At 35.5% G+C, this 25,146-nt stretch overlaps 1 protein-coding gene across 1 annotated transcript in view; it reads right to left on the minus strand.

Moving 5' to 3' along the window:
- CNTN3 (contactin 3) overlaps positions 1-25,146 on the minus strand; it is a 339,447-nt gene that overhangs the window by 51,324 nt on the left and 262,977 nt on the right. The window contains exons 12-13 of the mRNA XM_077994230.1: positions 19,182-19,309; positions 17,370-17,545 (exon numbers count right to left, since the gene is read on the minus strand). Of these exons, the coding sequence (XP_077850356.1) occupies positions 17,370-17,545; positions 19,182-19,309 (304 nt within the window). The remainder of the gene's footprint in view (positions 1-17,369; positions 17,546-19,181; positions 19,310-25,146) is intronic.

Raw genomic sequence — 25,146 nt, forward strand, 5'->3', positions numbered from 1 at the left:
GAGAACACCAAGTAGAATATATGCCCCCAAGAAAAAAGAAAGTCACTAAAACTAAAACAAGCAAACAAAACCCAACAAATAAAACAACCTGGCATATCACAGAAAATGAAAGATAAGAAATGAATTTTTTAGGAAGAGAAAATTTTAAGAAACACTTTTTCCATAGAGAGGTGTGGTAGTCATAGACTCTCAGCTCCCTAAATGCTTGTTTAAAAATCACTGACATGAGGTAGTTGATTAAAAGAGAAAAGGCATACAAATTTGTTTTTTGTGCATACATGGGAGTCTTCTGTATGAAGACCCAATTGCCAAATGGGTCACAGAAATGTATATGTCATTTTGAGGTTACGGAAAGAATGATGGCTTAGATTCTGGTAAAACAGGTTATGGAAGGTGGGAGAAGTGTCTGGATGGCAAAGCTGGCCTTGTATGTACATGAAGCCTCCTTCAGACAGAAGAGATGATACATGTTTAATTTCAGACTTCTAAATGTGTCAGACCCTCAATCTCTCCTGGATCTGGGGAAAGACATAGAAAGGGAAAAGGGCATGGCTGTATTAATGGAGATTGTCTAGAGATCCAAATTTTCCCCATTTACTACAACAGCTTTGCAAAGCCACTTTTGTGGAGATGGCCAAGCAGTACTCATTTCAAAAAATGTCAAAGAAATATATTTTGGGGAAAATATTTTAATTTCTTTCAACACTAATCCCATTCATGAGGGCTCTGCCCCAATGACCTATTCACTTCTAAAAGTCTCCACTTTCTAGGACCACTACCTTGGGAATTAGGATTTCAACATGCAAATTTTAAGAAGACACAGATATTTAGACATAGCAACATGCTAAGCAATGAGAGAAAATGCAATCATATAAAATTCTCAATTAAACCACAAATGGCAGGAAGTGAGGAAGGCAAAAAAGGAATAAAGAACAAGATTTAAAAATAGAAAACAGTAAGAAATATGATAGAAATTAATGCAGATATCTCAATTATTACTTGAATATCTATGATCTAAATGCATCAATTAAAAGATAGAAATTGCCAGAATGTATCAAAAAGCCTAGACACAATTACATGCTGTCTATGAAAACCTACGTTATATATGAAGACACACATAGATTAAAAGGGACAGCGAAATATATACTATGATTGTACTAATCAAAAGATAGCAGGAATAGCCATATTAACTTCAAATATAGCAGAATTCAGATTAAGTAAAGTTGTCAGGGCTAATGAGGGGCATTACATAATAAAGGGACACTCCAAGAGGATGTAACAATTCTTTATGTGTAAGTACCTAACAACAGAGCATCAAAATATGTAAGGCAAATACTGACAGAACTTCAAGGAGAAACAGAGGAATCCAGTATCGTATTTGGACACTTCAACACCTCTCTATCAAAAATGAACAGCTCCAACAGGCAGAAAACCAGTAAAGACTTGGTTGACCTCAACAGCACCTTCACTTGTATATAATGAACATCTATAGACTACTTTATCCAACAACAGTGTCAGAGGCGTTTAAATCAGAGTGACTCCATCTGAACACAGCCAAAGTAAAATGAGGCTGAGACCTTCTGTACTGCAATCCCAGGAGGTCAGGCATTCTTAGTCACAGGGTGAGACAGGAGGTTGACACAAGATACGGGTCACAAAGATCCCACTGGTAAAACAAAATATAGCAAAGAAGCCCGCTGAAACCTATCAAAATCAAGATGCCAATAAAAGTGACCTTTGGTCATCCTTGCTACTCATTATACCCTAATTACAATGCATTAGCATGCTAAAAGACACTCCTGCCAATGCCATGACAGTTCATATATGCCATGGCAACATCTAGAAGTTACCATATGTGGTCTAAAAGGAAGAGGAACCCTAAGTTCTGAGAAGTTCTTGTCCCTTTCCTGGAAATCTCATGAATAATCTACCCCTTGTTCAGCATATAATCAATAAACAAACATAAAAATAGTCATCCAGCAGACCTCGAGGCTGCTCTGCCTATGGAATAGCCATTCTTTTGTTTCTTTACTGCCCTAATAAACTTGTTTTCTCTTTACTCTGTGGACTCATCCTAAATTCTTTCTTGCGCGAGAAACAAGGACCCTCTCTTGGGGTCTGGATTGGGATTCCTTTCTAGTAACAACAGCAGGTTGCACATTTTTCTCAAGCTCATATGGAATGTTCACCAAGAAAGACCACATAGTGGGCTAGAAAACACACCTTAAAAATGTAATTGTATGAAAAAATCATACAATGTCTCCTCTCAGACCACACTAAACCAAAAATCAATTAACAGAACGGTAGCTAGAAAATCCCAAAATACTTGGAGATTAAACTACACACTTCTAAATAACACATGGATCAAAGAAAAAATCTCAAGTGAAATTGAAAAAGTTCTCGTGGTGCTGGGATAATTGGTTATTCATATGCAGAAGAATGAAGCTGGACCCTTCCCTATCACCATACACAAAAATTAAGTCACGGTGGATTAAAGACTTAAATGTAAGACATGAAACTATAAAAATCCTAGGAAACAATCTATGAAAATATTTTATAGGGAAATACCCCATAAAAACATAGGAAATACTCTTTTTAATACTGGCTTGGCAAATAATTTATTACTATGTCCTCAAAGGCAATTGCAACATAATAAAAAATTGACAAGCGGGACCTAATTAAACTAAAGAGCTTCTGCACGGCAAGAGAAATGATCAAGGGCATAAACAGACAACTTACAGAACGGGAAAAAATATTTGCAAACTATGTATCTAATAAATGTCTAAGATTCAGAATCTATAAGGAACTTAAATCAACAATCAAAAACATAACCCTGGTAGAAAGTGGGCAAATGACATGAACAGACACTTTTCAAAAGACATACAAGTGGCCAAAAAACATATGAAAAAATGCTCATCGTCACTAATCACCAGAGAAATGCAAATCAAAACCACAATGAGATACCATCTCATACCAGTAAGAATGGTTTTTGTTAGAAAGTAAAAAAATAGATGTTGGCAAGGTTGTGGAGTAAAGGAAATACTTAAATACTGTTGGTAGGAATGTAAATTAGTATAGCCACTGTGGGAAAAGCATTTTGGAGATTTCTCAAAGGAAAAGCTGAACTACCATTTAACCCAACAATCCCATTACTAGGGACCTAACCAAAGGAAAATAAAGCGTTCTGCTCCAAACACATGCACCCATATGTTCACCACAGTACTATTCACAATAGCAAAGATATGAAATCAACCCAGGTGCCCATCAGTGGGAGACTGGGTAAAGAAAATGTGGTACATAGATACCATGAAATACTCTGCAACCATGAAAAAGAACGAAGTCATGGCTTTTGCAGCAACATGGATGTGGCTGGAAACCATCACCCTAAGTGAACTAACAGAAATAGAAAACCAAATACCAGATGTTCTCACTTATAAGTGGTAAAAAATTGCGTATACATGCACATAAATATAAGAACAATAAACACTGGAGAATACAAGAGGGAGGAGGAGTGGGGGCACAAGGGTTGAAGAACTATTGGGTACTATGCTGAGTACCTGGGTGATGCATTCAGAAACTCCAAACCTTGGCATCATGCCATATACCTTTAACAAACCTGTATGTGTGCCCACTGATTCTAAAATAATACTTGAAAAAATAAAAATAAAATAAAATTTGTATATATTATATGATTTTATCTCAATGAAAGATGTTTTTAAATTAAAAAAAGATTTCGAACTAAATAAAAACAGAAATACAACTTATCGAAATTTGTAGAATATAGTCAAAGCTATGCCTAGAGGAAAATTTGTGTCATTGAGTGCATATAAAAGCAAAAAGGAGCCAAAACCAATAATCTAAGCTTTTTGCTTTAGAAAATTGGAAAAATAGAGCAAATCAGATCCAAATTAAAAGGAATAAAAAAAATCAGAGTAAAAAATGAATAAACTTGAAAACTGCAAGTCAACAAAGAAAATCAACAAAAGCTGATTCTTTGAAAAGAGCAATAAAATCAATCAATCTCTAGCTAGGCTACTTAAGAAAAAAAGAGAAGATACAAATAACTAATATCAGAAATTAAAAAGGAAACATTATCACAGAACCTATGTATATTAAAAGATAATAACGAATACTATGAACAATGCTATGTCTACAAATTTGAGAATTTAGGTGAAATGGATCAATTCCTTGAAAGATAAAATCTGCCAAAAGTTAAACAAAAAGAAGTAGATAACACAAATAGTCTTACATATAGTAGATACACTGAATCAATAATTAATAATTTTCCCAAACAGAAAGCACCAGGTCCAGATGAGTTCAATGGTGAATCCGATGTGGGCGGATCACCTGAGGTCAGAAGTTAGAAATCAGACTGGCCAACACGGCGAAACCCCGTCTCCATTAAAAATACAAAAATTAGCCGGGTGTGGTGGTACAAACCTGTAGTCCCAGCTACTTGGCAGGTTAAGGCAGGATAATTGCTTGAACCCAGGAGGCAAAGGGTGCAATTAGCTAAGACTGTGGCATTGCACTGCAGCCTGGGTGACTCAATTAGAAAAAACATAGTGATGTTAACCGAATGAGAAGACAAGCCATAGACTTGGAGAACATATTTGCAAAAGACAAATCTGACAAAGGGCTGTTAGATAAAATATAGAAAAATCTCTTGAAACTTTCCAATACAAAAATGAACACCCTGATTAAAAAGCAGGCAAAAGACCTGAACCAACACTTCATCAAAGACTATATGCAGATGGCAAGTAAGAACATAAAAATATGTTCAACATCATATTTCATTAGGGAATTGCAGATTAAAACAATGAGATACCACTACATATCTATTAGATTGGCCAAAATCCAGACACTGACAACATAAAATTCTGGCAAGGACATAGAGTTGCAGGAACTCTCATTTATCACTGGTGGGGATACAAAATGTTATAGCCATTCTGCACGACAGTCCAGCAGTTTCTTACAAAATTAAACGTAACTCTTACCATAAGATCCAGCAATCATGTTGGTACTTACCAAAATGAACTGAAAACTTATGTCTAATAAAAACCTGCATATAGATGTATATAGCAGCTTTATTCATAATTGCCAAAACTTGGGAAGCAACCAATATTTCCTTTAGTAGATGAGTGGATAAATAAACAGTGATACATCCAGATACTGGGATAATATTCAGCACTAAAATGACCTGAGATATCAACCCATGAAAAGACACGGAGGAATTCAACTGCATATTATGAAGCGAAAGAAGCCCATTTGAAAAGGCTATATGCTATATGAGTCCAACTATATGACGTTCTGGAAAAGGCAAAACTATTGAGACAATAAAAAGATTAGTGGTTGCCAGAAGTTAGGAGGGCTGGAAGGAATGAACAGGCAGGGTACAGAGGATTTTTAGGGCGGTGAAACTATTCTGTGAGATACTACAATGGTGGATACATGCCATTATACATTTGAACCAATAGAATGCATAAGATGAAGAATGAACTCCAATGTAAACTGTTAACTTGGGGTGATAATGATGTGTCAATGTAGGTTCACAGATTATAAAAAATGTCCCCCTCTGGTATGGGATGTTGATAGTCAAGGAGGATGTATGTGTGGGAGGATGGGGGTACATGGGCACTTTCTGTACTTTCAGATCAATTTTGCTATGAACCTTAGAAACTGTGTAATAAATAAAGTTTATTTTTTAAAAGGGGTCCATCTCAAATGACCACATGTTTCCATTTATACGAAATGTCCAAAACATGCAAATAAGTATATAGAGAAAGTAGATCAGTGGTTGCCTCTGCCTGGGGGTGAAGGGTGGGGATTTGGAAAGTTATGGTTAAGGGATATGAGCTTTCTTTTTGAGATAATAAAGATACTCTAAAACTAACTATTGCAATGAAAGTACAGCTCTGTGAATATGTTAAAAGCCACTGCATTTTATACTTTAAGTGGATACATTGCATGGTATGGGAATCACATCTCAATGAAGCCATTAAAAAATACCTAAGCCAGCATGAGTGAAGAGAAAGCTATCAGCAGACCATTTTTCTCATTAGATGTGATTTGTTTATTTATTGAATTTATTGCATTTACTCCTTTTTTTTTTACTTCAGTCCCCTTTTGTAAGATGTATTCGTGAACCTTAATCCTGTCAGCCTTTGTCAAACAAAACAAGCCAGAATTATAAACTGCAGCTCTTTCCACCAGTCAACATCAGCCTCAGCCTCTCATAGATGAGATTTTTTTTTTAATTTGCAAATCACAGATGTAGGTAAATATCTGTTATGTATATTTAAAAATTGGAGGAACTGAAGGAATTATAAGCAATATCAAATGAATTATTACTGCCTCTCTTAGAACTTTCAGAGATTTAAAAAAAAAAGTATTACTGTATTTGGATATTTGTATGCTGGTATATACACAAATATACTTACATGTACATAAACATACACATTAGTAATTCTTTGGTGGTATCTTACATTTTCCAATATGTATTCCAACAGTGGAACTCCAGTATATCCTAAGATATTAATAACACAGATAACCCACACTCTCTCAAACCAACTCTTCTTTCTTTTCCTTCCTTCCTTCCTTCCTTCCTTCCTTCCTTCCTTCCTTCCTTCCTTCCTTCCTTCCTTCCTTCCTTCCTTCCTTCCTTCCTTCCTCCCTCCCTCCCTCCCTCCCTCCCTTTCTTCCTTCCTTCCTTCCTCCTTTCCTTCCTTCCTTCCTCTTTCTTTCCTAAGGTACTAATAACACAGATAACCCACACCCTCTCAAACCAACTCTTCTTTCTTTCTCTTTCCCTTTTCTCTTCTCTTCTCTTCCTCTCTCTCTCTCTCTCTCTCCCTCTCTCTCTCTCTCGACAGAGTTTTGCTCTGTCATGCAGTGTGGAATGCAGTGGCGCAATCTCCGCTCACTGCAACCTCTGCCTCCTGGATTCAAGCAATTCTCCTGCGTCAGCCTCCTGAGTAGCTGGGACTACAGGTGTGTGCCACCTCGCCCAGCTAATTTTTGAATTTTTAGTAGAGATGGAGTTTTGCCATGATGGCCACGCTGGTTGGCCTTGGCCTCCCAAAGTGCTGATATTACAGGCTGAGCCACCACGCTCGGCCAAATTCAACTGTTCTAAGAATTGTCAAGTGATGCAATTTTACTGAAGGCTTGTGGTGAAACACGATGAAGTTTGCAGCAAAATCTGCCAGAAGTTTTCTTTAAATATCTGTATTTCTTTCCAAGTTCCTCTCCAAGAGGCATAACCTCTCTAACATCCCAAAACAGTTTTCTGTAACTCTTATGAACACTGGTTCTAAAATCTTCTGTCTCTCCTCAAATTCTCCCAACTTTATATCCCACTCGAGCCAAGAAAACTAATGAAAACTCTTAGTCGAAGAAGAAGATAGACTTGTTTGATTACTTGAAAATGAAAAAATATATTTTGTGAATGATGTAATAGACAAAGTTAACAGAAAAGTGACATAAATTTGCCCTCTGTGAAAGACAGAGCCTATACTGTGAGAGAAAACAACTAGTATATACATTGGGAATTTGTGTGTAAGTGAGATTTCCTGCTTTGCCCCGAAGAATTATCTTCAAAGGACACACGAAGGAGGTAACAATCTGATACACGCACATTAATACATGTATTGAAATATCAGTTTGACCCCCATAAATATGTACAATTATTGCATGTCTATTAAAAATAAAAACAAAATCTGACAAGCACATGTAAATTTCATTACTTTGTCTTTGGCCAAAAAAAAATCTTATCTAGCTGAGAGTTGTCTTGAAGTAGTTTTCATGTTGTTTTATAACTTTTGAATGTTACTCTATGCTAGATTTTCTTTTAAATTAATATCCTATAAAATAATACAGGCAACTAGGTTTTGTTGTGAATTTCTCTAGCTGGAAATAAAAGGTAGCTTTTCTTGCTCTTCTCTGCAGAACTAATCTTATATTTCACAAGAGTCAGTATTAACTCCCAATTTTCTTGATGTGGAGGAGCCAGTTATAATTTCCAATCTTTCCTCAGTATCCAAATTTCTAGTAAGCAAATGGAGAGATTTTCAATCTCATTAATCTGATAAATGAGAAGTTGGTGGTAATGAGATATGGGGTCTCAGCCATTTGTTGTCAAAAATTAAAGAAAAATGAAGCAAAAATTCATGTGCAGAAAAGAATATGGGGAAGCAGGGCCCCTTTACTAGTACTGATGGGAACAAAAATAGCTGCAGCTTTCCTGGGGAACAATTTAGAAATAATACTACCACTACTGCTGGCAGTAGTAATGACCCACAAGAGCTAACTTCTGTTGTCCTTGGCACTTTACAAATACCTCTAAAGAAAGTATGATCAACATCTCAATTTTGCAGATGATATAACTGAGACAGAGATAAAGATCAACGGTGTATGAGAGAAAGGCATAGGTTTCAAATGCTGACATTCTGTTTCAGATTTTGGAATGACGAAACTATGTGTGTGTCACACCAATCTGCTCTAGTAATTTCCTACCTAAGCAAATACCCCCAGAATAGTCTCTGGAAATTGATGATGAGGCATCATCACTTTTGTCTTTCAAAATGCTATTAACTATTTTTATCGCTACTTGATTTCTTACTCTAAGTACTCTCAGAATTATTTAAACTGAGATCTGATTGGTAGTATTTTAAAGTTTTGGAAAAACCTGGGACAAATTAAAATCTTGTAATGTATGCCTGTTTCATTTCATCTAGAAATATTGAATATTTCATGTTTCTTTCCCCCTCTCTGTCTGTCATTATATCTCTCTTTCTATCTCTGGCCAAATTTAGAAAGTATTGGAGGTGCTTTTATGTAGGCCTCACATACTTCTTGTGCAAATTATTAACATGAATTTATCTATCTTTTCAGGGAGGTTTTGTCCTGTTATATTTTCTTATTGGTTATTGTTGATACAAAGGAAAACTATTACTTAAAATTTTTAATATATATTTTAAGTAGGCACATAATAATTGTACATATTTATGCATTACAATGTAATATTTAGATATATGCATATGATATATAACAATCAAAATAGAATAATTAGCACATCTATCACCTCAAAGCATTTATTTGTGTTGGGAACGTTCAAAATCCTGTATTCTAGCTATTTGAAAACATACAATAAATTATTACTATAGTCACCTCACAGTGCTATAGAAAACTAGTTGTAAGAAAGCTATGAATAGCCTCTTATCTAGCTTTAAGGAAGCTATTATTTTTTGCAATTTACCTGGTATCCAAGCAGTTGACTGAAGCCATTAATTTAAAAAAAAGTTAGAGTTGATACTATTAGGTTTTGAGTAGCCCTAATATGATTTTGTCCTGGAATAATGCTTGTTTCCTTATTTTCAAAGTCACCTTTTATTTGTTTCATACTTTATTGCATTGACCCAAACATGTCCAAATGATATTTGTTTGTAGTCTCATCTTGTTGATGATTTAAATAAAAATATTTCCGGTATTTTTCCTTTAAAGACACTTTTGGGATGCAGAAGAAGTACCTTTCTGTTCCTATTTTAAAATGAAGTTAAAAGTCAGTAACTGGTCACTATTTTTATTGAATGCCATCTTAGTATCAATTGAGAACACTGTGGTTTGTTTTATTAGATCTATTGATATGATGTGTGTACATTTCCTGGGATATACTATAGTAGCTTAATAAGGGTTAATCTTTTTTTTTTTTTTTTTTTTTTTTTTTTTTTTTTGAGAGAGAGAGATTCTCTCTTGTTGCCCAGGCTGGAGTATAATGGTACAATCTCAGCTCACTGCAACCTCTGCCTCTCGAGTTCAAGTCATTCTCTTGGCCTAGCCTCCTGAATAGCTGCGATTACAGGCATGTGTCACTACACCTGGCTAATTTTTGTATTTTTAGTAGAGATGGGTTTTCACCACGTTGGCCAGGCTGGTCTTGAACTCCTGACGTCAGGTGATCCACCTGCCTCGGCCTGCCAAAATGCCTGGATTACAGGCGTGAGCCACTGCGCCTGGCAGGGTTTATCTTTGAATATAATGTTCAATCTGGTTTGCTAAAATTTCCCTTAAGTTTTCTTACTATATTCATGAAATCGGTTTGTATTTACCAAGTATTTACTATCTTGGTAGGTTTTGTTCATAGGAATATGCTAGACTTACAAAATAAATTAAAAATATTTCACACTTTTAATGTTGTCAAATAGTTTACATAACACAGAACATTTATCTGTTTTCTTAAAATTTGAAAACCAAAAATTACCAGTAAAATGTAGCCCTAAAATCTTTATTATTGGTGGAAGTGGAAAATTGATTTGCAAGTTTTCATAATAATTAATCTACCTAAGTAGATAATTTTAATTTCATTTTTATTTTAAATTAATTAAATTTAAATTTTGATAATTTATATTTCTGCAGAAATGGTTCATTTAATTGGAATTTCATATACATGACCTGAATATGGAATCCTTTGTGTTTTTACAGTCTTTTTTATATTTTATATTCTTTTTCTAATGTCTAATTTTAGTTTTTCTTTTCTCTTTATTCTTCATTGGTATATTCTGTAGATTATCAGTTTGCTTTTTGATATTATATGAATTTTATTTGTTCTTTCTCCTTTATGTTTTGTTATTTTTATTAGCCAAATTTTGCAAAGCTGTGGAAAGAATAAAAAGGAGTGTGTATTTTCTATCTGTAGGACTATTTTTTCATATGTTTCTGTTACTTCAGTTAATTACAGTATCAAAATAATCTGTCTAATTTTTAGCAAATTGATCTACTGATAGTTGAAAGAAGAGCTCTCAAAGTCTACACAGTTTTATTTCTTACTAGATCTTTCTTCTCGACCTGATATGTTTTAATCATACATTATTTGAGGTATTATTACATTTTCGTGGTAAAAAGAAATTTTTCCAAAATAAATTTATCCTTTTTGCTTTTAAGGTTTGTTACGAATTATTCTTTGTTGGAAATTAACATTTGCTGCACTCTCCTTCTGTTGTATTTACATAATAAATATTTGCATATATTTTCCTTTATGTCACTTCATTTATAGCCTTGGTTTGTTTTAACTCTGCTGCTTTTATGGGCTTTAGTACAAGAAGTCACATATTGCTTGCTTTGACTTATTCTTGTAAATTTAAGTCTACCTTACAGGATTTCCACTGGGGATGGCTTTGGACCATTCATCTTCATAAATATTGTACTTGATAAATATAGTCCTGGGACATCAATCGCACTTTAAGCAGGAACTGAGCCTTTATTTGCCTTATTGAGTAAAACGACGAGTCAGGCAAATAACTACACATCAACAGTTTTGTGCATTACCCCTTTTTCCAGCTGGAATTGGGGAATTCTCGTTTCTTTACCAGCAAATAACTTTACGGGAGGAGTCATGCTTCAAAGATAGGGCTTCAAGATAAATATTAATTCCTCTGGTCTGATCCCCATTTTTGTGAATTTGTTTCTGGGTATATTCTCCTAATAATTATTTCAAGTCAGCTGATGCTTTGAATTTGGACAAGATACAAAATGTGTAATACAGTCCAATGGGGATATGCTTAAAAACTCAGAATACTACCAGAAGTTGTTTGGGGAATGAGTGCTTTCCTTTACATAAAAATCGTTTACATAGTTATAAAGAGCTGCTGTTTTCAAACTTCTAGTCTTCACACACAAATAATTCTATGAAATAAATCAAGTCAAAGTGGCCACTTGTATTATCACACAAAGGATCAATTTCAAAGATCTTATTTTCTACCACTGAGAGCTGGAAAATACATTAAATCTCAAGCTCACGAGTAGCTGCTGTAACTAGAGTGAAATTGTGGCTTGTGGGAAATAAATCATATTGAAGTGAGCCATTTAAATGAATGGCAGATTGGTTGTCACTGCTCAAGTTCTTATTGCTTCCAGTGACTTTTATCCACAAACATTCTAATTCATCATAGATCCAATTCCACAAAGTGTTGGTAAAGCTGTACACCTTGGCTCTAGACATTCTTCATTTCTAAAGTAAATGCACCACATAGGGTTTATCAAAGCATATATATTTAAACATTCTTACAATATAGGGTCAACTAGCGTGTTTAGGTCCAAAAGTTTTTATCTGTAGGGAGCCTCTAGCATATAATGCATGTAAGTCCAAAAGTTAGCTTACTGAGCAAGTCAAAATTATCCCTCAACATTTGTAAAATTATACTTAAATTACCAGGCCCTAGGTCTTCACATATCAGTCAGCAGTGTTCTTTGGTTTCTCTTGAACTTTGGAATATTACCTCCCTTTTCCTATCCATGGAAGCTAAGCTTTGTTTAAAAGTAAAGAAACAAAGATGTTATACAGGGGTAAATCATGGAGTAAAATTCATTGCCTAAATATAGGTATGATAGAACACTACCATCAACATATAGTTAGGCCTATATCTCTTCTTGTGATTCTGCATATGTGAAATAAAAGTGTATACATGAATGTATACATTCTTATTTACATTCACACCATCATATATGAAGATATCCAGATACAGGAAAAAAAAAGAGAGAAAACTGTGTTCCAGGAAGAGATTTCAAGGCAGGAGGCAATGGGTTAAATACAGTTACGTGCCACATAATGACTTTTGGTCAAGGATGGACCATATATATGACAGTGGTCCCATAAGATTATAATGGAGCTGGCTGGGCCTGGTGCCTCATGCCTGTAATCCCAGTACTTTGGGAGGCCAAGACGGGCAGATCACCTGAGGTCAGGAGTTCAAGACCAGCCTGGCCAACATGGCGAAACCCCATCTCTACTAAAAATAGAAACAGTAGCCAGACACGGTGGCGCATGCCTGTAGTCCCAGCTACTAGGAAGGCTGAGGCTGGAGAATCATTTGAACCCAGGAGGCAGAGGTTGCAGTGAGTTAAGATCATGCCACTGCATTCCAGCCTGGGTGACAGAGTGAGACCCTGTCTCAAAAAAAAAAAAAAAAAGAAAGATTATAATGGACGTAAAAAGTTTCTATTGCCTAGTGACACTGTAGCCACCATAATATCATAGCACAATGCCTTACTGGTGCATTTGTGATGATGCTGAGGTAAACAAACCTACTGTGCTGCCTGTCGTATAGTAGTCTAGCACACACAATTATGTACAGTACATAATACTTGATAATTATGATAAATGACCATGTTAATAGATTACACCATTGACTACACCATACTTCATATTGTGATTCTATAGTGTACTCTTTCTACAAATTAAAAAAAAGTTAACTATAAAACAGTCTCATATAGGTCCTTGAGGAGGAATTCCAGAAGAAGGCATTGTTGGCCTACGAGATGACAGCTTGATGCATGCTAGTGCCCCTGCAGACCTTCCAGTGAGACATGATGTGGAGGCACAGGATAGTGATATTGATGATCCTGACCCTGCATAGGCCTAGGCTAACCTGTGCCTTTGTGTATTCATTTATGACAAAAATGTTTAAAATGAAAAAAAAAATTAAAAACAGAAAAAAGCTTATCCTTATCGAATAAGGATATAAAAAATATTTTTGTATAGCTGTACAATGTGTGTTTTAAGCTAGGTGTTCACGACAAAACAGTCAAAAAGTCTAAAAAAGTTAAAAGTTTATAAAGTTAAAAAGTTATGGTAAGCTACAGTTGATTTATTATTGAAGAAAGAAAGTACTTCTTATAAATTGCATGTACCCTAAGTGTACAGTGTTTCTAATGTTTACAGTAGTGTACAGCAGTGTCCTAGCCTTCACCTTCTCTCACCACTCACTCACTGACACTCATAGCAACTTCCAGTCCTGCAAACTGCACTCACAGTGAGTGCCCTATACAGGTGTGCCTTTTTGAAAATCCTTTATACCGCATTTTTACTGTACTGTTTCAACGTTTAGATGCATAAATACTTGCCATTCTGTTAAATTGCCCACAGCATTGAGGGCAGAGGCATGTTGTGCAAGTTTGCAGGGCAGGAGGAATAGGCTATACCACACAGCCTGGGTGTGTAGTAGGCTGTATTATTAGGTAAGTGCACCCTATGATGTCCATATAAGGAAGGAATTGTCTAACAATGCATTTCTCAGAATGTATCCCCATCGTTAAGTAACATGTGACGGTACTAAAAACTGATGTGATAAAAGATCAGAAAATAAGACCAAAAAATTACGTGACTCACCCATGCACATCAACCAGTGGACAATAGCACCTAGAACTGTTGTGTATCTGAATACAAATCTGCAGCTTCCGTAACCACACCACACTGTGCCTATGATTGAGCTTTTCTTGGCAAACAGGAACTTCTGTGGAAGTCTTTTCCTGCTGATTTAATGATACGACTTTTTGATTTGTCCCATGATCATGGACTGAAACCTGTGTTTGGACCCCTACTCCTCCTTTGTGATGTGCCAATTTGTTTTAGACACTTAGTTTCATAAAGCTTTTCTGAATATATTATTCCAATTGTGCAAAAATCTGTGACTGGTGTCATCGTGCTCCTTTGGCCCAATTTCAAATCTATACAGTAGATCTGGTTTAAATTATTGGAGCTTTCTGAGCTTATGAATTTTTTCCAAAAGGCATGTGTTTTTTTTAAATAAATGAATGGGTGTTGACTACTTAGCATAGTCCCAACAATTGGTTGATTCAGTTCAAAGCTATGAGTTCCATTTTCTATAATCTGAACTATCCCTAACCTCTTTTGAAAACATGGCTTTTACTATCTACCTTTCTAGGCAACTTTCCTACTTACCAGCCTCCTTGTTCACATTTTGCTGCTGTTGGAAACAGGGGCTATATCTACGAACCCACTGGGGAAAAAGACAAGCAGACTATCTTTGTATTAACGTGCATGCTGCAATGAATACACAATCAGAGGACAAGACTTGTTACATGATTCCCTTCTCATGCAACAGAAAACCGATTTACTTAATTGCCTGTGCTTAAGGGTAATGTCATCTTGTATGGCTTACTGTTTTATACTGATGGGAGAATATTAAGTTACTAATGGCACAAGTCAATAAAAAATTCATAGGCCATGAACTAGCATGTTAGAGAAAGAACAGAATTGGCAAGTGGTAGCATCAATTTATGAAATTTCATGTTTCAGACACCTGACTTGTACAGAGATGACTTTATTCCTTCTGTAGAACCTATCAGTGCTATGTAAATCAAGATAGTTAAATTACATTATAAACTCAAATGTTTTTAACTCCAAGCTTTTCTGAAAGATGGCTGCAATCTGGCTCAGTCTTAGTGTGTCTTTGTAACTGATGCATATTACAATCAAACTACTTTGGATTTTTCAGTCTTTCATTATACATTTATTCAGCAATAGCTAACACAGAGGAACTGTATTGGATAAACTATTATCAACAGCTCACAATCCAGCTGAGAAATCAATCACAAACATAATTAACTTCATTATAATGGCAAAGGTGACTAATGTTTCAAATGGAATTCTTCAATAATTAAAAGGAGCAGAAGAGCTGGATTAGAGAAGCATTTCCAAGATTGGGTAAGGAGTCTTTATGAAAGTAACATTTTAGGCTTCTTCTTGAGGCCAAGGGAAGAAATTGTTAAATTGTAAGACGCCTGAGTATGGAGTAGAGAGCTAGCTCGGAATATGGCGTATGTCTTTTGCTATCATGACAGAAAAAAGCAGTGACAATTTAAAAATAAATAGACATTTACAACAATCGTAAAAGTAAAGCTAAAAGATTTTAGCAATTGGTGAAGTTCTCAAAAGTTGTGAATCAGTCAGAACAATTAGAAAAGTAGTAATTCCAAAACGGAATAAATGGATGCTAGAAAATAGAAAGGGTACTAAAATTATACTTAATTATGGCTAGGTATCTAAACGTCTCAATTTTCCTTTCCTTTTAAAAACTTTCTTTTTTCTGCACTGGCTTCCTAAGGTTGCCGTAACGAAGTACTGGTGGCTTAAAACAACAGTAATTTATCCTCTCACAGTTCTGACGGCTGCAAGTCTGAAATCAAGGTGTTGGCAGAGCCAGGTTCCCTGCAAAATCTCTAAGGGGAAACTCTTCCTTGCCTCTTCCAGCTTCTCGTGGCCCCAGGCATTCCTTGGCTTGTGGCAGCACACCTCACCTCCGTTCTGGGCTTTCATCCTAATTGGTCCATCCCTCCTCTGTGTCTGTGCTTCACATGGCATTCTCCTCTTTGTGTGTCTATATCCAAATGGCCTTCTTATTATAAGGACACCAGTTATACTGAATAAGGGCTTGTTTTAATCCAGGATGACCTCATCTTAATTTAACTAATGGCTTCTACAATAAGGCAATTTCCAAATAAGTTCACATTATGAGGTATTGGACATTAAGAATACATTTTTGGGAGGACACAATTCAACTCAAAACACCATTCTTTTAAGTTGCATATAATTTTAATATATTAACATGCCGATGTATACAAATACATACATTTAATAAGAAGTCTTTGTCAAACGAACACAGTTGAGTTGACCATCACGTGGCTTTCTGCTTTACTGAGGCCTGTATGTGAAGTCCATAATGACAAAACCAGACTTGACTGTCCACCGTGGACCTCTTTACCAAAAGAATGAAGGTGTCCTTGAGCCAGTGCAAACAGTCCCACAAGGGAAGCTAGCTTTGTCATTCCAGATTCATAAACATGCTGTGAGGCTCACCGTTAGTCTGGGTGGCTCACCAGCATTAAGCCACTTCTTGACCATTCTCCTCAAAGGGACAATTTTTCCTTAAAATCTGTAATTCTTTCTAATGTGGAATCATCACAAAAGAGGAGACAGAATGGAAACATTAGAAAGCATTTGTGCTGTGGAAACACACCGATCTGGGCTTGAAGTTCCACCACTAACTAGCTGAGTGACTCTGGCCAAGTTAATAAACTTCCAATCCTCAGTTTGTGCACCTGTACAATGAAGCATCTTACTGCTAATATCTGGTGGAATTGTGAGGATTAACGGTGATGATGCACCCTGACCTGACACACTAATTGGGATCAAGCACCTGGAGGAGACACTTAGTAAGTGCAGCTTTCTCCCAATTCATCACATATGTGTCATGCTGAAAAAAAACGCCTGTAAAAGAAAATCTTCCTTTCCATAGGATAATAACAATAACAACAAAAAAGTAATGAAAAGTAACATTTACTATAAATACAACGTACATTAATTTTAATTGTAATTATACATTGAAGTAAATGTGTTCAATTTCTGGTAATTACAAAAATAAAATTAGATCAAAATAGAATTGAGAACCACTCAACCAAAACCACTCATTTAGAAAACATTTCTAGAGCATCGTCTATATGTCAGATATTTTTTAGAGGCAATGTGTCAGAGACACGTGCAATATGAAAAGTATGAGGAAAGTGCCACAACTTACCCCACCAACTTTCTCAAAGTGAGATCCATCTTTCTTAAAATCTGCAAGGGCCCCATTGAAATACCAGGTAAAGATGATGTCTAACAGTGGGTCATGTTGTACCTGGCAGGGCAAGATGACGCTTTCACCAACAGAAACATCCATGTTAGATGGTGCCAAAGTTATTCTCGTTGGTTCTATTGGGGAAATAATTTTTCAGAAAAACAGCATTTTATTGTGATAAAAGGCATTTGCACAGGCAGGCTGTTCATCTGACTTATACTCTGTATGACTGTAGATGCATATACATAAATATACATACACCTGTATAATTAAAAGTATTCAACATTAAAATAGCCATTTTGATGCAGAGCTACATTTCACTGGATCCACAAATTCTTGTTAAGGAAATTAGGATATCTGAACTTGTAGGACATGTAAGTTTAAAAATTAAAGTCATGTGTAAACAACAGTTATATTATTATTAACAAAATCAATTTCACCTTAGTTTTATTGTATTTTGAAATGTAGGGGTAGAAATAGAAAATACTGTGTTTTCACCAACTTTGACTAGAAATTACCATCAAAATCTGAACAGACATTTAATGGTAGCCTGGATTTGAAAGATATAATACAAAAGATGCTAGAATTGGTACAAACAGGAGGGGTACTATGTTAAAATGTTAATTAATGTCTGTTTTTCCCCAACGCAAATGTCCACATGCACATTTCTTTCTCTCTGTCGTCACCACCTACCTTCCATTTGTCTATCATGAGTTAAAATTCTCTTGACCCCATTTTCCCACTGCTACTCCACATTACTTTGCACTATGTTGGATGAAAAGTTTTCAAAAGAGTCATTTATGCATATACTGTTTACAATTATGCTAGTCAATTCCCTCTTTAACTCATTCTAGCCAGGCTTTGGTCTTCCCAACTCCCCTGTCCTCACCAAGGTCCTCATAACCATCCTGCGGATGTATCAGAAGGTATTTCACATCATGAACCTCTCTGCTCAAAACCTTGCAGTCTCTCCACTTTTCAATCCAACTGAAATAAATTCCTCAGAAGGTCTACAAACTGCTTGCATAATTATCACTGAGAAATCTGTTAACTGACACATTCAACTCCATGAAATCTTTTTCCAAATATCTCCTTCTCAGTGAGGTTTATTCTGATCAACCTGTTGCTAATGCTCTAACTTACCTCTGCCACCATGTGCATCTTTCTTGTTTACAATTTTTGCCTTCTAATAGTTTTCTTCTTTTTTATTCCTACTGTTATTTTCTTTCTCCTTTTATAGAAGGTAAGATTCATGAGGACAGTATTAGAGATAATGTGCTCAAGGATACAGCCCAAGCAACTGGCAGAGTAGGTGCTCCAATTTTTTCATGAATGGATAAATGAACAAAATGTATCCACAACTTTAAGCAATTCTTATTTATATCCTGTTATTTAATGGACTTGAACATCTCCAGAAAGAAATCAACTATAATGAAAAAGACAAAGTGTATCCAAGAGACCTGAAGACCTATTTTAAATAATAGAATTTTATTTAAAAATAAAATAGAATGAGATCATTGACATATGCTATTTGTAACTCTTGTTGTCAATCATCCCAGCACAGTAAGTAATGTGTTCCCTGGTGCCCGTTGTGCTGTGCTAAGGAAATATTGTTCCCTTGACTTTCACCTGTTAAAAATAACATAAGTGCAAATACAGGTTCTACCTTCATAGTGTACTGAACATTGTGAAACACATAGTTAATTTCATCATAATAATATATCTTATAGTGAATCCATATGTAAAGCAATATTTAAGAAATGGACCTACCTGTAACAACCAAATGTGTTGTGCCGTTTGCTTTCCCAAACTGGTTTTCTGCCATGCAGGTATAAGTTCCAGCATCAGCTTTAGTCACATTGGCTATTTTGAGTCCTCCATCTTTTAATAGAGAAATTCTAAAGAAAAGACAAATAAGATAAAAAATGTATAATAGCCATTTTTTTTCCAAATGAATATATATATTGTTACAGAACGTGTTGCCTTAAGCTAATATTTTTAGGGCATGATCGACCAGTCCTTAGCTTTTTGGGAATACAAAAAACTAAAAGAAAATTGACTCCTCACTCACATACATAAATACACACACAGCATTGGATGACAAAAGACTCTCCACCAGTTTGAACTTTGTTCAATAGTTTTGCTCAGCATTACTTATTACACCTAAATTGAGAGGATGCATGTATCATATAAGTATGAAATTTTTTTCCAAAAATATTAATATATGTTGTGGTAGATTATTCATGGAGTTAGTTTAATCAATTTAAAAGAAATACAAAGTAGGCAGAACATTATTTCCCTTAAATTTGAAACAGTATATGAGAAACGAGAAGCTGCACGTCTTTTACTATGAACTGAGAGAGTCACATTGCCCCAATAAAAACCCAAATTTTCCAGAAGAACATTTGGGTGGTCCCCTGTGAGCTAGTGAAAAGAGCCTGGGCAAATCCAATAAACCTTACCTTAGAGTTTCTGAGTATACACTTAGAGTACTTAAAGCTTTGGCATCTGACTAATTAATTAAGGAAATATAACTGAGTGCTTTACATACATTTGGCACTATAAGACAACCTAGAATTATGGGGTGAGCAAGACAAAAAGTCTTCACCTTCATGGAGATAATATTCCAGTGAGTAGCATAGACAACTGTATTAGTCTGTTTTCATGTTGTTGCTAAAGATATACCTGAGACTGCGTAATTTATAATGAAAAGGAGACTTAATAGACTCACAGTTCCATGTGGCTGGGGAGGCCTCACAATCATGGTAAAAGTTGAAAGCCACGTCTTACATGGTGGCAGGCAAAGAGGAAATGAGAACCAAGGGAAAGGGGTTCTCCTTATCATGAGACTTATTCACTACCACAAGAACAGTATGGGAGAAACCGTCCCCAAGATTAAATTATCTCCCACCAGGTCCCTCCCACAACATGTGGGAATTATGGAAGCTACAATTTAAGATGAGATTTGGGTGGGGACACAGTCGAACCATATCAACAACAAATAATTAAATAAGTAAAAATAAGAAGTTCTGATTTTTGAGAAGTACTCAGAAGGAGATAGAGAGGGTGATACAATAGAGAGTAATTACTTTAGGAGGAAGGGTTTCTAGGATAGGGTGCATTAGAAAAATCTCTTAGAAGTGGTGTCATTTGAATTTAAAAAAAGAGTGAGATGGGATTAACCTGTCATTAGTCTGATCACTGTATCTTTATTGCCCTAATTTGTCTCCTCATAATTATATTCCCTTTCTTTGAATTCCTAAAATAATTACTATCCACATAATGCATTTAACACTTGAGTGTCTTTATCTTTTATGGCTCCTATTTTTGATAGATGAGTGAAAATGGATGGTAAACTTCTTAAAAATATTTGCAACCCCAGTATCAGCATGGCATCATATATGCAAACTGTGGTAACTAAATGCCTCCAAATTCTGGGCCATTCAGTTGAGTAAATAGGAAAAGTACTGAGGACATTAGACTAGAATGAAGGATCTCAATCTGTAAAAATGTTTATTGCAAAATTTTAGGTGTGTCTCAAAAATGTTACTACAAGAGTTTCTGTATAAAAAATGTACAAGATATAGATTTTCTATTTTATTTATATATGCGTGTGTGTATATCTACATGTGTATATGTATATATATCCATAATATTTTTCTCCTCCAGTAGACTACAGGAGACTGACACTTAATACTTTATGTATATATTCCTTCATAGTCTATTATTCACTTTCACTTTCATCCTGGTTACACTTTCTTCAGTGAGAAAATCATGGTGGAATTAGAGCTAGCACACAGGTTCATGATCCTGGGTAGAGCTATCTATTACGGTTTGTTGTGCATATGATTTTTTTTAAAACTGTGTTAAAGTATATTTAAAATAAAAAGGTTTGGAGGCAATGACCTAGAAAGCTCACCAGGGACCCATGGCACTGCATGCTAACCTGAGGAACTACAGAGAAAGGTCAAAAATTCCAAGAACTTTCCTAGGAACTAAAAACAAAACAAAAAGGGACATATCTGATTCTCCTCACGGGAACCTGAGGGTCGTAATGCATTTTGTTGGGTGTGAAATGCCTCCCATAACTTTACTGGAAGAGATAATCAAATAACTTAAAAAAAATCTCTTTATATCTTAGCTTATCTGACAACAAAGATTTTCCCAATGCGTATGTAATAATAACTTAAAGAAGAAACTCTGCAGAGAAGTAAAAATAAATGAAAATTTGGGATATAAAGACTGGAAGTTTTAAGGAACCTGTAGAAAAAACTTAAAGACATGTCAATCTGATCACGTGATCCTGCCCTCCTCCCTCCACCTGTCCAGGCAAACCTTGCTTAGAACCCACTCTTTGGTGTCACATTGCCTGGGAGATACAGACTATATCCTAAGCCTGAACCATATCCTCACATCAGGACCTCTGCTTCTCTCTAACTTCATAGGGCTTCATGAATTCTTTCCCTTGCTTGCTTTTCTCCGATCACATAAGCCTTCTTTTAATGGCTTTTATGCTTCTTTTTGTCTCAAGTTCTTCACAAAAACTATTTCCTCCCTCTGGTTGACCTGTGTTCATCCTTCAGACATCACTTACTTTCCTGAAACTATGAGTTGGATTTGGTTTTCCTGTCTTTGATCAAAACATTATCTGTGCTTTCTTCATAATACCCATCAAGTGTCCAACTATATATTTGTGTGCTTATTTGACTAATATTTTTCTCTTCCAGTAGACTGTGTGCTCTCCGGAGGCAAGGACAATATCTAGCTCACTCATCACTAAATTTGTAGACCCCCGAAAAGTGCCTAGCACAGAGTAGACATTCAAAAATAAAACTTGTTGAATGAATAAATGACGGTATGCTGTTAGAGAGTCACTGCAGAGGAGTTCGGGTTAGTGAAGCTGGGTTGTAAGGCACTGACACCTTATAAATAATAAGGAAATAGATTCAGACTAATACAAACACACACACACATATGTGTGAAATAATTGGAGAGATATATATATATATATAAACACACACACACACACACATATATATACATACATATATATATAGCTAGCCCTCCATATCTGTGGGTTCTGCATCTGCAGATTCGGTAGATTCAATCAACCAGAGACAGAATATATTTGAAAATAAACAGGTAACAATACAGCAATAAAAAAGTACAAATGACAGAAAAATACAGTATAACAACTGTTTATACAGCATTTACACAGTAGTAGGTATTAAGACTATTTAAAGTATATGGGAGGATATGCATAGGTTGTATGCAAATGCCAAGCTATTTCCTGTAAGGGGCTTGAGTATCCATGGGGCTCTGGTGGATACCAAGGAAACACTATGTACACATATGTAGACACATTGTTTACATATATGTAGCAAAAAAGATAAGGCAATAGAAGACTGAATAAAGAGAATTTAGAAACGCCTTTCCCAGCATAAGAGAATTGAGAATATGCTTGCACTTGTTAGAGAATAAGTCAATAGACAGTGAGAGACTGAAGATAATGGGATGGAAAAAAGAGTGAGAGAGGAAACTGTCAGAGAAGTCTTGGAGGAAAGAGAGAGCATGATCAAGACTCATGCTCCCAACCCATCTGATTGCTAATCCCATCAGTAAAATTTTGGGGCCATGACACCCAAAGAGAATGATACTTGATCTGTAGTGTTGCTCAATAAATTTTACCTATCATTGTTATCAAAAAGAAAATGCAGATGTGATGGAGAATTTTAATATGCAAAGACCAGAAGCTAGCAGATTACATCAAAAGGTTGGGAAGATATTACATAATAAGGCAAATTAATCTGCCCTAAATTATAGGTTAGAGACAGAATGGGAAGCTTCAAGAAGTTGGGGATCTACCACTTCTATGATTAGTAAGCTTTAAAACAAAGTAAAAATGCTTCTTGTTAACTGAACATTATTGAACTTAAATTGATAGTTTCTGATTTGGAAACTACAAAACAGAGGTAGGTAATTTCAGGTATCTTCTACTATGCAATGAATTAGTTTAACAGCTAACTTTCCACTACAAATACAGAAGTGCTAGGAACAGAGGAAGAACTAGAAATCCTTGCGTATTAGGTTTAGTAACTTTCATCAAGCAAACTTCAAGTCAAGCAAATCATGCCCATGTTGAAATGATAATGTTTCAAAGGCAAAACCAACACCTTTAGAATCACAGACAGACTTCAAAGCAAACATATGGACTCTCAAAGAATGCAAACTCTGTGTATATCGTAAAAATTTGAACTAATTGGATATTTTCTTCCTAAATTGGTTCTTCCAGTAAGTTCTAAGAGGCCCACAGGGCATTCACACAGCATAAAAATAAACAATATTCAGTAAATGAATGGAGTAATTGTTTCTCAACAGAAAACCTTCAATAACCCATGCTTCCCTACAGAGATTCAAAGTGAAAATTTTATACCACTTTACTATAAACGAAATTGCCTTCTAAGTTTTCTGAGAACAGGTTTATCTGCAAATGGGTGGAGCTGAAAATGTAGATAACGAAGAGTGACTCTTGTCTTGGCACAAAATGTTAAGTAACAATTTATGAAATTAACATTCAGGAATGCAGTACTCCAGTTTGCTTAGGGAAATGTGCAATTTAAATCACTGCGGCATTTTAACTCCTTGATCAGTTTTAATAATATACCTTTATGTGTACCTTTTTATTGGTCCTTCCTTTTGTAGTAGGAGGTTAATTATTTCATTTAACTTTGTGCAATCTATGGTTAGCTTGGGATAAGTAAATGTAATTGCTCTAAGCTGCTCTAATGGCTCATGCTGTAATTCAGTGATGGCATTAAATTTATGACTGTTAAAAAACCTTGTTTATTCACAAAAGTATACTGTTGTCTAGGCAACACTGACCTGCACTTTATGATGACATTTAAGCATCCATAATAATGCAGTGTGTTTTAGAATGGAAAAAGTATGAAGTATTATGGAAGTCAAAGGAGGATTTCTGAAAATATTGTTTTTCCCTGCCTATATTCTTCTGATCATTACGGTAATTTATTCAACTTGAATTTTAACAAACACACTGCAACTCTACATTTTCTCAGGAAGCGTATCTCAGTGGAGATGCGATCACATGAGATCGTAATGATTAAACTGCTGTGTAGAAAATAACAAGGCTATTTTATATGGTACTTTCTGAGTACATATTCTAAGAGATGGAAGCTTACAATTAGATGTAAGACAAAAGTACTCACAATGCATATATTACAGGATAAATAATGACAGTTAAGAAAAGCAAATATACATTGATGGAAATGTATGAGAAAATAAACATGAGAGAAAAAGAGCATATAGTATATGTTCTCATTTACAACTGTGTATGTTCTCATTTACAACTGCTCTCACCCCCACATTATTGGTGAAATAACTACTCCCCCTTGAGTTCAAAGATAACCTGCAAACAGTATTTAGGAAAATTGTATTAGCGTTTTTATTCTTCTACCTATCCTATTTTGGGCTTTCGTGTTATAAATTCAACAGTGTTAGTCTAGTGATTTATTGGTTAGGAAATTTCCGAGGAAAGGAGTAGCAGAACAGAGGAGATCAGCAGTTAATTATCCTAACTTTGAGTAAGTACCAGGCTAATAACAAGCAGCTCTGTGATTTTGTTGAACACACACATTCTATGGAACAGACACCTAGAGAAGATGAACCTTGGCTCCACTCTAGAACCTAGAGAAAGATAATGAATTCATATCATTTA

The sequence above is a fragment of the Macaca mulatta genome, chromosome 2 (genome assembly GCF_049350105.2).
Source record: "Macaca mulatta isolate MMU2019108-1 chromosome 2, T2T-MMU8v2.0, whole genome shotgun sequence".
Taxonomy (NCBI): domain Eukaryota; kingdom Metazoa; phylum Chordata; class Mammalia; order Primates; family Cercopithecidae; genus Macaca; species Macaca mulatta.